Below are 15,769 nucleotides of genomic sequence, written 5' to 3'. Positions count from 1 at the left end.
CAATTGCACTCCAACAAATATATTTTGGCCAACAGCATTTCTAAACCATAGATTCAATTTGAAAACATTCCGATCTACTTGCATGTAGGTGTACACTCTATCCACCAATTCATCATAATTTATTCGATATTTCACTAAAATGGCTTTTTTACACCGTGGAGGTTCATATGCGAATGATCCTCCGATCTTGTTTATTTTGTCTCGCTAATAAACTTGAAAAACCAATGCAAAGTCCAACGACATTTTTTTTCTAATCTTACGAATATTTTTATGTCAACTTATTTTTTTAACAATTTCTCATACTTACTAATATTAACGCAACAAATATTTTCATTGATAATAGCACCACTAATAAAACAATCATCAATTTCAAATGAATAAATAAAGATAAAATTATCAAACAAATAATATTATTCAAACTATTAGAGCAATGGTTCTTCGTTAATTAATCATAGTTACTATTAGACTATGATTGTATAATGTAAATTACTGTAACTTATATTTTTAAAAATATTAGTATTATTTACTACTCCCTCCGTCCCATTGAAAGTGTCATGCTTTCCTTTTTGGTCTGTCCCAAAATTAATGTCACTTGCTATAATTGGCAATAAAACTTTCCCTCATTTCCATCTCATGCCCTTAAATATACCAGATTCCTTTTAAGTTTTTGATGGGTCCCATAAAACTACAAGAGTTGCTCTAATATGTGTGAGTCTCACCGCAAATGCAAACAATGGCCGTGCAAGCTACTTTCTCAAAAAAAAGGCTGGACACATTTTTAAAGTATGGGTCCCACACATCTTGTCATCCCTTCTTTTTCTTTCTGCCACTCAATGGAGTAATGCACGGAAGGGGTAGCGCTGGAACTTAGACCAAAATGCGACACTGTTGAAAAGAAGCTCAAGACCCGAAGTGCGACATTCATTTCGGGACGGAGGGAGTATTTATTATTCATATTAATATTACTAAACCATAAATTAATAGTACTGGTACTATTAAATTATTAGTTACTATCTCACTATCTCATATTGTATTATTGTTAATTTTATTATTTAATTTTAACCACTTACTATTTACTATTTACCATTTACCATTTATCACTTACTTTTTATTTTTTACTATTTACTATTTACTATTTATCATTTACCACTTACCATTTACTATTTATCATTTACCACTTACCATTCACCATTCACCATTTATTATTATTCATCGTGCACCTTTTATCATCTACTAACTTATGACTTACTGGTATCATTCACCATATATCATCTACGGACAGTATATATGGAATCATTCACCATTTATTACTCTTCATCATTCACCTTTTATTCATCATTCGTCTAAAAGACTACTGCCTCTATAAATTTAATTCTAAAATCAAACAACAAATAATCTTCAAAAATGTAAATTATCAGGAAACAAACAAACAGTTGTCACATAATCTAAAAATCAAACAAATATTTGCCACATTATCCAAAAATCAAACAAATTAAATAATCTTTTAAAATATAAATTACACGTTTAATCTTAAAAACAAACCATAAATAAACATTTATCTATTAAATTGAATAAATAAAAAGCAATATAATATCTAGAACATAAAATTACTGCAAATATTATAAAATTATTACTGATAAAATTTTTAAATAAACTAACCTTATCACCGACAATATGGCTTCTTTAAAAAACTTCTTTACGATCTACCACTCAAATCGTAATGTTGTTTTTTCTCGATTCAAGCCATTTTAATCCACCACTTACTGTCGAAAATTCAAGAGATAATTATAGATTTAATGGGGAAATAGGTAGAAGATGAAGATTCCACACCAGAAAGAAAAAGAGAAAAGTTGTGAGAGAGTTGGGATTCTCTCAAGTGAGTATACAAAGAAGAGAGAAACATTGAGATTGTCCGTGAACACGAGGCATGAGTCATTATTGTCGGTAACATAACATAATTGGAGTAGTGCTACTTTGACTAGAAATTGTTTTTTGACTAAATCAGTACCTTTGATTTTCTAGATCGAAAAACTTTGTGGGCGATCGATGGTGGAAAAACTAACCCCGAAAATTCAAATTGCGGCGTTAGTTTAAAAAAAATTAGGGCTTGGCCATCAGCATTTTTTTTTAGAAAAAAAAATGATAAGAGGTTAGGTGGGATGGACGGCCACAAAATTATCGTCGCAATTGATATTTGCTATTTTACTTTTAAAAAAATGCAATTTCGCTTTAAAAAAAATTTGCTTTTTCACTTTTAAAAAAATATTTTGTCCGCAATCGGCATCCGTTGATCACAATGTGATGAATGGTGCATCACTGACGTGTCAGGAAAAAAAATTGTCAAAAAAAAAACTGACGCTGCAAATCAAATTTGCGGCATCAGGAAAAGAAAATTGAACACCGCAGATCAAATTTGCGACGTCAGGCAAAATAAAAAAATCGCCGAGTGCCGCATATCTGTCAAGAAAAATTTGTAGCATATCCTATCATGTCCTGATGAACATTCATGCTGAATGTCGGCAGAGATGCTTCGCCGCTCATCTGATGAGGAGTGAAAGCTTGGAAAAAAAAGGGGAGAAAATTGAGAAAACTAAAGCCAGCAAAAATAAATACAAATTAATACTACTTTTATTGGTAGCCTTATATCGTAATTGCGGCAACCCTTAAATCATAAACAATCCTCAAATCACATCAATTTTATGACAATTTTTTATTTTAGCAATATTCTGAAAAATTCGCCCAATTCATCTAATTGGCCAGCTACAATTCCTATAATACAATGCATTAATATTCTATTGTATTTCTTGGTTTCATAGGCAAGATATGTACAAAAATAAAGAATATTAAAAAAAGTTAGAAATATCATACAGCCAAGGGTCTGTATCATTTATTGTAATCCGCAAGAAGTTAGTCAATACTAAGTGATAAGCATATTATAATATTGCTATTGATATATTCTCTAACTATAGTTTCTTTATTTCATAGTAAGAAAGAATCCAATGATGGTGAAGAAGTTAATAGGGTCACACTCTTCAAATATATACAATATAACGAGACAAAAGGATAGTCAACCCCATTGTCAAAGACAAAATATTAAAATATATTAAAATTCATTGTTAAAAATAATGGCTTTTCCTTTTTCACAAATTCATCTAGAGAGTTCCTTTAATTAAAAATTTAACTGTATCTAACATCCTTTGCCGAATGAAATGATAGGGTTTCAAAAAAAAATCAATCAAAGAGGGTAATCCTATGTCTTCAAATCAAATTGTTGATCAAGTTCTTGGTAAGCAATCAGGGTATATCAAGGGACTTGGTTATCATTCAAAACTAATATCTATGTCATGAAGAGAATAAGAAACTTGAAGAAACACTTAAAGAATGTTAAAATGGAATGTGAGCTATTAAAGAAAATTTGGAATTAGTAAAAAGTAAAATGTATCAAATGTCATTTGTGCTGGAAAAGCATGGTAAAGTATTAGAGAACTTTTTTGGGGCTGAATAGGATTCAATTCTTGGCAATGGTTAGTTTCTTATACTTTGTTGGTTTTTTTTTTTTTTTTGAATTCTTTTATGAAAAAGAGGAGTTTGAAATATTTCTTGTTTTGGTTTTTGATTTGTATTACTTTTGTCAATTTCTCTATTTTTCAACAAATATATTTTTCATTGCAGCTACTAATTAGTAGATTTGAGAAAGAGATGGAGCTTGGATGTTGCGATGAGCTAGTCATTTTGATTAAGCTTTGTTTTTAACTTTGATCAAGACTCTATTTATTATAATTTTAACTTATTTTTACGAATCTTGGAGCACTTGTGTAGGAAATGATTTTTTGGTACTGTTCTATGAATTCAATTGTTGCGAATAATATTATTGCAACTTTCATATTCACTAGATTGAAATATATGCTAAATAGTAAGTTTTTTATTTTTCAATTTAATTTGTTATTTTATACCACATTTTATTATGTTGTGTACAAGTATCAAGTAAAAAATTGGTGACAAAAATATCACGTAATAGATCATAAACCAAATGCTCAAAAATCGCCTACAATTCTTTTATTATAGTGGAATGGTTTAAGCATTTACTACAAAAAAATCATATTCAAATTCATAGAATCAACTATCAATGTTTTAATATTAGAATGGTTCTATACTTAACTATGCCAAAAATTATAAGAAAATGTTTTGCAATCGACTACGATTTTTTAAACGGAAAAAATATCTTGAGAATAGGCTACATAAATATTGTAGCCAAATATTTTTTAATTGGCCACAATTTTTTGTCTGTAGCATAATCATTTGATAAATGGGTACAAAAGAAATCATAACCAAATGTCCAACGATCGACTTTTTTTGTAGCCAAATGGTTTGAGATTTGCCTACATAGAAAATTGTAACAAATAGTTCTACAATTGGCTACAATTTTTTTTTTTTTTTTGTAATGGAACACATTGATATTCAACTACGCAAAAAAACGTAGCTGAATGTTGTACAATCAGTTGTGATTATTTGCATAGTGAAATGTTATCATAGTTGGCTAGCATTATTGAAGCAATTTACTACAAAAAATTTGTAATTAAAAATATGATTTTGTTGAAAGATAGACAAAAATGCATTATTTGCTATGAAAATAAGTTTCTTTGCCGACATACAATTTCATTAGAAATGGTAATCTTTTGGACTATGAAAAGGAAAATCATATGAAATAGTTAAACTTTTGACTATGATTTTGGAAATGGTTAACGACGTAGATTTTGTGATGATTTTGGCCACAGCATTTTTCGTAGTTAATTATTAAGCGCAACGATTTTTATTCTTTGGCTACAATGTTTTTCATAGCTTTAGACCAAATTTGTCGTTGTGCAAGAGAACATGTTCTTTTGGAATTCGATCCAATCAGCGTAATCTAATCCTATTGGTTTTTTGCCTTTTCCCCGAGACAATGGCCAGTATAAATCACTCTATAAGGAGTCAAAGAATGACCATCTAGTGTAAAAATATCTACATGGATTTAAATCAAGAGCAAATACCATCTACTACCAAGATATTCTAGGAGGAGTAGTATCAATCAGCATATGCACAATTGTGTTATCATTAGAGATATTAGATTGACTACCGTCCATAAATAATGTCTTTCCTTGTACAGGTCCATTTCTAAAAACTAATAGACAAACACAGAAAAACATAGTCTACCTAACTTAGAATAACATTTAAAGCATAAGAAAGGATAAAGGTATAGATGGTTGTGAAACTAAGCGAGACAAACTATAGGGTTCTCTATTGAAGCAGTACGTAAGGCTAAAGACATGATGGCAACAGATGAATAAGCTTAAAAAATATTTGCTTATTAGCATATTATCAAAAATATGTAACTGCAGTAAATACTACACCTATAGAATGAAGAGGCGAGGGTATCGAGGAAGTAAGAACTTGATTTGAAAGAGAACTGATAGTCGAAAATAATTGAATACCATTGGACAAATGATCAAATAGCCTAACTAAGGCATCATTACTCATGACACTATGATCATGACAAACAGATATCTTTCTAGCAAGATTAGTGTATTTAACTGATGAGGAGGCACATTAGTTCTAGAGGAGCAATGTTCTCTAGTATTAACAGAAGAACATGCACCTATAGACGTCATTTCCTATTTTTTCAATGCATATGCTTTTTTTTATAGCGTAACCAGTTATCCTTTTTTTCCCTTTGGCATACGAGCATAGCGACTATGTTTTATAGCCTTAGCATTCTCTTGAGGCAGCGACAACGTAGAGGTAGGGGTTTGATTAGAAGAAACACCAGTGGTCAAAAATGATCGAATACTTCTACTTCTATCTAAAGTATCATTACTCACAACACATTGATTATGACAAATGGATGCCTCTCTAGCAAGACCAAGTAGATTCAATGGCTAGATAGACACATCAGTCGTAAGTATGCAATTTTCTCTAACTTGAGCTGGTGAACACATATCAATAGAAAACTTCTATTTTTTTTTTAAAGCATACATCTCTTTTCTGCGCCGTAACAAGTTATCTTTTTTATCTTTTGGCATTTAAACACAATGACTACGTCTCATAGCATTAGCATCCATTATAAAGAAGTAGTCATAAGCTATAGATACAGATTTTTTTACACTTTTTAAACAAAATCACCAATGAAACAAACAATAAGATCTAATAAATCAATAAGGTCATAGAAAAACAAAGAAATAGAGTTAATCACCAAATCATGACAAGCAATAACTTCATTATTATAAACTAGACAAACATAGCTTTCATAAGTTCAAAAAGAGAGAGAGAGAGAGAGGGGGGGAGAAGGGTAGCATCTGATTTGCACAAAAGCATGAAAATAGACATGCACAATGGAAAAAATTAGGAAGTAAATAACACTATTTTAAACACAGATAGTAGAATATAGAAAGAGAAATAAAAAATAAAGATTCTAAACCATAATAAGTAAAAGAGAAATAAAATCATAAAACTTCTAAACCATAATAAGTAATAAAAATTATTATCTGAACTATAAACAAGAACATTGATTTGAATTCCTAGAAATAAATAACAAGAAGCCACAGGCCTTTATGAAAAGAAACATATACCTAATAGGCTAAATGAGATGCAGTAGAGTAGCTCAATCCTTTGGTTTCTAAGGCAAGGGAAATGCAAAAGACAATCCTGCTACCAAAATAAATAGATAATGTAATTGTAAAATCAGTTTCTAAAAGCTCTAACTAGGAAAACACAGAATTCCACCTAAACACAAAATAGAAAGCAGAGACAAATACATATAAAAGAGAAAGTACAATGATAACATTTATTAGTTTGATCATTCAAAAACCAGACCTCAAAAGTGAAGACTATCTACAGAGCAACTTTTGAAAGAACACAAAAAGGAGAAGAACAAATAACAATGCTGCAACATTATTCATAGTGAAGATAAGACAACTAAAAAAGAGAAAAAAAAAAAGGACAGAAAATATTCAGAATATTTCAGTTAGCATACAACTATAATGTTACATAATCACTATACTGTAACATAAAACAAAAAATTTGAAGGCATTTTTCCAAAGGCGGTATGAAGTCTGAAAAATCAGATGAGATATAGACAAAATAGTACAAAGATCTATACATTGTCCTAATAAATACATAAACTCCTGCCTATATACGTGATTAGGGATATAGATGATCATATATATAGCAGTGCTACTTTTATCTTTAGATAATACGCAAGTAAAGAGTTCTTGTTGTAAATGGCCTCTGTGTCCAATAGAAAAACATAGATGAGATGCTTAATTATACTACACAGTATTTTTAAAAATAAAAACCAAAATTATTATCGAGTATATTGTTCCACATTAAGAGGATATCTCCTGAATTTTTATAGGTTTATTTATATGCTGCTAACTACGTTTTGAACAAAAAAACACACATGATTACACCATAAATTGGTGTATCCGCTTGATATTTAATCTTAAAAAATTATCAATTGATTTTTAAATAAAAAACCTTGGTAGCAGAAGCATTCTTAATTAGTAGTTGTACAATAATCCAATAAACACTGATTAAATTTGAAGCACTATTTTATTAGTTGAAAAAGCTGGTAGTTCATTGGATACAGCCTGTGTACTGAGCATTCTCAACACAATTAATTTAAAAAGAAATTCATATGCTTATTACAAGAGAAAGCATTGCATTTAGACTGGACTTCTACAGGGCATTTATAGTGCATAGGGTTTCAATTCAACCTAATGCATTTCCTTCTAGAAAAAAATTGCTGAAAAATAGTAATTTCAATTTTGCGATCCACTGCCTTTGCTTCTAATTGTGCACTATTATCATAAAAATAAGAGTGCACACTTTAGTAGCTTTGAATGAAAAATAGCAAAAAAATAATTAGGAAACGCTGAACGAACACAACACCAAATACATACCAGATAATTTCACAAAAACAGCACTAGAAAATCAGCCAAAAGAAAATGGCGAAATCCCTTAGGCATATTATCATCACCAAGTGCATCATCCCTAACGGAATGATCTCCTTTAGTAGTAAAGCCTTTGTTTTCCCATTCAACTTCTCAATTAGTCTACTGACAAGAATCAATGACTTTGAGTAATTGATTAATTAATTGTAAAGAAGGCAAACAAAATTTTATAGTCGTAAATCACAAACAGATTCTTGCAAGTGCAATTTGAATTACAGCAACATTCTATTGTTGGAAATTTCATCATTTTGACTATTATTAGCAAAATATTACAAACTTCTCTAATACTCAAATTCTTCCATCATGTATATCACAAATATCAATAGAAAATCAGACATAGTTCAAGATTTGAAAACCTCAAAATATACTACAAACAACACTCAAAATTAGCATGATAAGATTTTATAGACTAAGCCTAGCAAAATTTTGACATTATTAGCAAAATCAACGTGATAGTAAAAAGAAAATGCATAAACTCTTTCACTATTATAGCAAAATTCAGTAAATTTTTGCCAAACTCAAAGTCCTCTCTATGGAAACTATTAGAATATCTTTGCACCTTTTTTTCTCATTTAGAACAAGTAACAATATTGATACAATTGTCTTATAGCAAGAGGGAGTAAACACAATATCAAGGATCTTTTGATGCCTTATTTGTTGAAATAACCAGAAATAGTCATCAAATGAGAACACATTCACAATTTAAATATAACTCAAAAAACCATAGAAAAACAAGAAAACCCCAACAAAGCAAAAGAGCAATCGAAGAAGAAGATACATACCCAGCAAGGGAAATTAAAGTTGCCTCAAAGACAAAGATCGATTTGAATACTTTTTTCGCAGCAAAAGAAAATTTTGTGAAGCTCATTTCTCTCAAATTTTTAGAGAACCTTTTTCCTACACTATTCACTACAAATCTAAGGTTCAGTGCAAATATGAGGAATTGAATATGTTGCAAACAGGATTTTGAAAAGAAAATTTCATAGAGCTCATTTCTCTCAAATTTTTAGAGCACCTTTTTCCTACATTATTCATTGCAAATCTGACGAATTGAATGTGTTGGAAACTAGATTTTTAAGAATAATAGAATTCAGTACAAAAAATCCATGTCTAGGTTTTTAAAGAAACACATTTCTCTTGGGCAGGGGAGAAGGACTTAGCTAGCAGTCAGAATAGCAAGCGACTTTGATCGAAAAGTGCCACCCATCATTATGACCTGGAAGGAAGGATGTTGGGAATTGTCTTTCTTTTCTATTCTCTTTCTAAAAAAACTGAAAAAGGTGGAGAATGGAAAACACATCGCGAAAAGCAACCGTTATTATTATGATATAAATGTCTGTAAGGCAGGCAAAGCAATATGTGGCGACAACAAGATAAGCACATGATGATGACGAAACACGTACAAGCGGAGACCTTTTTTGGCTGTTAGTCTAGTTATGTTGAAAATATCTTACTACCAAAATTGATTAATGTCTAAATAAAATATATTAATCTATGAATCTACATGCTCTAAATAAAATTTTTTTTTTTATAAAAGCAAATAACTAATTGTCTTTCTTTAGCATCAGTTATCCAATCCTAATTCTAATGGATTGGATATAAAATAGTGATTTGAGTGAATAAATGCCTGGTGAATAGCAATTACCTCTTCTGCTGGGTCATGAAGATATTATGCATATATACATTTCAAAACAATTTAACACACTACTACATATGATAATTTCACCAACACAAGTTGGTTCAGTTGGCAAGGACGGGCAACTTTCTCACAAAAAATCATATTGTCAATGTGAGAGCTGTGTTAGCAAGCAATCTATAAGAATTTCTATAAGCAATCTATGGTTCCAAAGACATATCTTCAACCGTGGTGGTGACTGAAATCGAACCCACCTAAACTTTTTATTTTACAAATTAAAAAAATGATACTTTTGTTTATGAAGAAAACATCTATCACACATATAGTTATACTTGCAATTCATAAGGAGAGTGACAATAAACTTTATCATTATAATGTACATGAATGTGCACATGGTTAGTGCACTTAACCATGCATAACATGTAACATGTAACATAGCAAGAATGTAACTAGGATCATATCCTTGTTCATGTCAACATGCAATGAAAACTTATGATTTCATCATAAATATGTCACACTAAATAGTCATAACATTTCAAATATGAATACAATAAGACATGATATGCTTTTGCATAATTAATATAAATTGAGAAAAAATTATTGCTATTAAACAATTTTTGAAATACAGAGGTGTATGAACCACTAACATCTAGTGCAAGATGATATAATTAGTCAGCCACATACTTTATAGAATTCCCTAAATCGTAAAAGCACATATCATGGAAAATTTGCAAAAAATAGAAAATTTCCTACTTAAAAAGTTTTCCCTAATTGTCAGGCCTTAATTTGGTAAGATTTTTACTTAATAGATTCTAAAGAAAAATACATGCATTGGGTCGATCCATTGAGTTTGGGCTTAATTGTCTTTGGGTTTTAATCATTTATAATTAATTTCCTAATCTTATCCTTTCTTAAATATTGGATCTCATAAGAATAGTCCATAATATTAGAAATAAGTTGTAGCACAAAGTTTGGGCTTTTATTTAACTACACTTGTTACCATCAGACTTTGAATATAATCATTAATTGGGCAATCAATCAGCCCAAGAGAAATTTTGAACTTTTCCGACACATCTGAAATTATTTGGGTTCATAACTTTTTGCTCGAGAATTGTTTCAAAAGAATTTCAGCCCAGCATAATTGCCCAAATGAATTTCATTAAAGTATTTTGGTTGCCTATAAAAATTATCTTAAAACCTCAGGGATTATTTTGCAAAAATGACAAGTTTTTAAAGAATCACTCCCATCTTATAGTCTTCATCCTGCATGTCTCTCATCTTCAATTTTCTTTTATTTTAACATAAAACCCATATTTTATTCTTTTGATTTCCAGCCCAAATCACATCAATTTCCCAACAATAAATTTACCAAAATCTTTCAATATTAAAGCCTCAGGATTCAACATAAAACCCATATTTTATTTTTTTTAAAAACCCCATATTTTTTTTTTGTTTCTTTCTGATGCTTGAAATCGGTCCTTTTCTTTTGTTTCATTGTTCTCAAAACCCCAAATAAATAAGGACTGGTAGTAGTACCTGGTGGAAAGAATTAGTAGTACTAGTACCAGCACAGATCTTGATACATGCAAAGTGACTAGTACTAGTTCTACAATAATGCTATCAGAATTTGAAGAAAAAAATTAAAATAATCCACTTCCCCCATGTTCAGTATGTAGATTCTATGAATTTGCCTGTGAAATCAAATAAAACTTCCATTTATAACATTTCGTCCTAGGTCCAGACATGTTATAGAGGTCTATGAAAATCTATGTCTAATGAAAGAGAAAAAACAAAGTAAATTTAGAAAGAAAATTTATAGGCTTACGTGATTACTAGTCTGTCGAATCCTCAAAAGAGAAGTTTGACTGTTTATAAGGGCTCAAAATGTAATTCAGGTAACTGAGTTATTAGATTCATTCCCTATAACTCTTGTGTTCGTGTAAGAGCTAATTATAATAATACTAACTGAAACACACTTAACATAGCGATCACGAGAGATTTTTTTTCTTATTTTGTAATCTGGAGACTCGAGCCACTTTAGATCCGAGCCGACACACCAAATCAGAGGAGTATGCCCTGCCCCACTTGACGCACCACGCAAGATATTAGATTCATCCATTGGGCCCTTGTATTCGTGCAAGAGCCAATCATAACAAAACTAGCTAAAACTCACATCGCATCGCACAGAATTTACGCGAGATTTACTCTTATACGATAATGTCACGTACCGACTTGCAGGTCAAGCACAACTCAAGTCTAAACAGGCAATTCTAATTATGTGGGTTCCATACGTACCGAAACAAAATGAATATTTCAACTTGGATTTAAGTGCTTAGCCTCTACTTATATGCAAGTCCCATATCGCTTAACTTTCATTTGAAAAGGAGCCTAACTGCAGTGTTGATTACAGCAAGAAAATAGGTAGTGTTGTTTACTCAACCTATGTAATATTATTATTTTACACACACACACACATATATACACTCTTCACTTTTTGCTGTCCAGAAAATGGTAGGATGGAATATTTGAACTAGAGATAATGTTATCTGCTGTCCAACTGATTCTATGTCAAAAATTCCAATCATGTGGCTTGTTACATTCATTCTGACTTGTAATTGCTGATAAGTATTTCGTTTCGTATCGTCACTTACAAACAGAAACAGATGGAGTTCCTTTGACCTCATCAATTGCTGGCTGTCCAAATAATGCAAGGCCAAATAATGCCAGCTTGCACCAACTAATTTTTATCAATTGGAATGGATTTCCTCATCCTGGAAAACCAATAAAAACTTCAAAATTGTTTTCTTTGTCGGTTGGAAAAATTCGTGGACAAGGTCTAAGAATTTCTCAAAATGCTAGCTGTACAAAGTAATATATCCTATTAGAACTGCAATTTATGGAATATTGTCTTGCAAGGGAACTTGTTCCAAAAACAAGAAAAGAACAAACAGCAGGAAGGAATCAATGCAACAATTCCTAATTAATAATCGTTGCAAAACTATACTATATAGTTTTATGTACCAAGAATCGCCATCCACTGTTTAAGATGCTATTTCAGACTAGTTATGCACAGCACATATGACTTAGTATTGGACGTTTTATACAAGGCAACTCATTTTATATACACCCTAGCCCCCCAAAGAAAAGGAAGAAAGAAACAAAAATCCCCTTTCTCTTCCCCTACAACTATAAAATTTTAGATCGAAAGAAGTAGAATTTGTACAGCTAGTCTACTGTATCTAGTACTACTGATTGTTATCAGCATCATACTGGCAACTCTGGCTGAGATTGAGGTTCCATGCAACTTGAAATTCTATAAACAATTTGAGCCATGTCAGGTCTTGCTTCAAAATTCTGAAGCAAAGCTTGGTTGGCCACATCAAACAACACCCTTAGTTGCTCTTGATTCATATCAGCCCTGAGTTTCGGATCCAAAAGTCCTATCAAATCATCCAAATTCTCAGTCCTCCTGCAGTCCTCAGTCCATTCTGCAAGCGTGGTCGAGCCTTGTACTGACTTGAGCCCAGTGATGAGCTCAAGAAGCAGAACTCCAAAGCTATAAACATCACACTTTGGTGACACTATCCCAGTGTTAAGGTAATATGTGTCAACATAACCTAGCGAACCCTTTATTGCAGTAGGCGTGTACGCGCTTTGCGCGTCGCTACCTAGCTTGCATAGCCCAAAATCTGCCAGTTTCGCGTGATCATCGTCGATTAACAATATGTTGGATGATTTTACGTCTCTGTGGATGACCGGAGGATCTGCTACACAATGGAGATAATCCAAAGCACGAGCGATGTCTAGAGCAATGTTCAAGCGGTTAGACCATGAAAGAATCCCCGAGCATTGGCCTTGGTACGTGTGCATTCGATCAAAGAGGCTCTTGTTTGGAACATACTCTAAAAGAAGAAGTTGTTCTCCTGCATGATAATGTACAAATCATGTCACATATTAGTACACTAATAGGCATTGTTATGATGACAATATCATCTAGTAGAAGAATCGTGCATGCATTTCTGTTATCTTGTTTTTGTGCAAAAATTAAGTATCATTTTTATGATGAATCTGGATTTTGCTGAATAAAGTGTATGATTATTAGACAACAATTGGAATTAAAAAATTTAAAAGCAATATAAGGAAGTATCTTTTTTTTTTCTTCCCCTTCTTCTTCTTCTCCTTTAGTTTGGAGTTCATAAAATTTACATGGTTGTTGAGGAATTAGCCAACATTCAATCGATAAGGCATAACATTTTTCATTGAGACGTCTAATAGAACCATAAAAGTAGTCCATGCAACAGCGGACAAGAATGCCACGCAGTTCTGAAATGATTAGTTTTCTAATCTAAAAATTTATTTATTATGGTTAATTTGATGTCTTATAAGCAAGACCAAAGCCTTATGCATAAGCTAATTTCTTTGCTTCGCAGAGAACAAAGAGAAACCTAGAGATTTTCAATGGCCAGGAACTCTATGTCTATGCTCACGTCTTTGTCCAAATTCACTCAGATATTTAAATCATAAGAAGTTGTGCTGCTCTAAAAAAGTCAATGCATACATGTTTTTAACCTAAATTTTTATCCTATACTTGCAACGATATAGGCTTGTGATACTCATATATTTGTTTCCCTGATTCTTAAGACCTTTTTTTTTCATTTCCTTCTTTAGCTTAGAATACTAATCAAATTACATTTTCTACAATGTTCATCTGATACTAAATGGTATTATCAAGGCCACATATTGTATTGGATGCCTTAACACCATATTAATGTTTCTATTATCTTTTCATTAGTAGTTTGATTAAGTGTTCTCCTAAAAATGGCTGCAAACTGTTAACGTTATTAAAATTATCAGTAACATTCTTGTATTAGTTCATAAAGAAGGTTTATTTTGTTGCTAGAGGTGGGGATATACAGGTTGAAAACGGAAAACAGTTTGGTAGATGATACCTTTTTTACCTGGTTATTGTATAAAAAATAAACTTTATCATTGAAACTATGATGCTTTTTAAAGAATATTCATGTTGTTCAATTTCTTGCAATCAAAGGAATCGGTGGTGATTTTACCAAGAATCACGATATTAAAAAAAAAAAAGTGATGTCTAAACCTTACCTTTCTCCAAGCAGAATCCCATCAAGCATACCAAATTTGGATGAGAAATCCTAAGCAAAACAGACACTTCATCAAGGAATATTTTCTGGCTTCCTCCTTTCTCTTCCAGCACACGTTTCACAGCACCAAATCCTCCATCCTGAAATTCAGCAAGATACACAATTGAAGTTGCACCAACACCAATCTGAACCTTGAATTCCTTAGTTGCAACTTTCAATTCTTCCAAAGCATACGTCCTTATCGAACAACAATTGCTGCTACAATCACCAGCACTTGATGGACTCCTGGATATCTCTGTTGAAGGCTTGTGATCATGATCAATTTTCAGATTTTTCTCCGTATCATCTCCAGATTTTTCAGCTTTGTTTGCTTCAACATAAACAGCCCACCTCCTCAACAAAATTGTGATTATAATCACTAGTATTATTGCCCCTACAATCCAAAAATGTCGCGGATTTGCTTTGACAAAGAATGACATTATTTTGTGATTGGGAGATCGACCAAGATATTCTTTTCTATAACCAACTGTATTTATATGGCTTCTATTAATTGGATGGAGGAGAGGTTTGGGAGAGAAGAGGAGATAGAAAATAATCAAGGAATGTATGGAAATGTTGAGACAAATATCATTAGAGGAGAAGACTGGTGCTGCGGCATAACGAAGAAGATCCATAAATATGGCATTTTGCTGCTAATTGCAGAGCTGGAACTTGAAAGCAACTGCTTATTGTCTTATCCATGAGAATACTAATGTGCTCAAGGGTCTTAATTCTGTCATTAAGTAGTTAATCTTGAAAACTAAAAGTTAGTTTAAGACTTTCATAAACTATATTGTCCATCCATAGGAATGATAAATTAATTAGTGGACTTTGTAGAATTCTTCAAGTGTAATTTGTTCTATAAGGCTTTCTAGAGCTGCCACTTTGTGCCCTCAAATATAATTACACCTGCCACATTATCTCTTTATATAATTTCAAGAGATAATTAGTGATGTTTGGTCTCCAAACATTATACTAACAAACTTTTGGAGTCA

The 15,769-nt window shown here is 31.7% G+C and overlaps 1 protein-coding gene across 1 annotated transcript; it reads right to left on the bottom strand.

Annotated features, from left to right (window-relative positions):
- Positions 1 to 12,660: 12,660 nt before the first annotated feature.
- LOC113704491 (probable receptor-like protein kinase At1g49730) lies at positions 12,661 to 15,306 on the bottom strand. Its single transcript, XM_027226391.2, has 2 exons — positions 14,737 to 15,306; positions 12,661 to 13,547 (listed from the first exon to the last, which is right to left on the bottom strand). The coding sequence occupies exons 1-2, from the start codon at positions 15,212 to 15,214 to the stop codon at positions 12,889 to 12,891; spliced, it is 1,137 nt and encodes a 378-aa protein (XP_027082192.1). The 5' UTR covers positions 15,215 to 15,306; the 3' UTR covers positions 12,661 to 12,888.
- Positions 15,307 to 15,769: the final 463 nt, after the last annotated feature.

This window comes from Coffea arabica, chromosome 8e, assembly GCF_036785885.1.
Source record: "Coffea arabica cultivar ET-39 chromosome 8e, Coffea Arabica ET-39 HiFi, whole genome shotgun sequence".
Lineage (NCBI taxonomy): Eukaryota > Viridiplantae > Streptophyta > Magnoliopsida > Gentianales > Rubiaceae > Coffea > Coffea arabica.
Note: the sequence above shows the minus strand (reverse complement) of the source record. Positions and strands in the feature narration are given on the sequence as shown.

Bases quoted from the DNA above. Each gene is read 5' to 3' on its own strand.
- LOC113704491 (XM_027226391.2), bottom strand. From the start codon at position 15,214: ATGTCATTCTTTGTCAAAGCAAATCCGCGACATTTTTGGATTGTAGGG. The intron at 13,548-14,736 runs GTAAGGTTTAGA...ATTATCATGCAG, and splicing joins GGGATTCTGCTTGGAGAAAG to GAGAACAACTTCTTCTTTTA.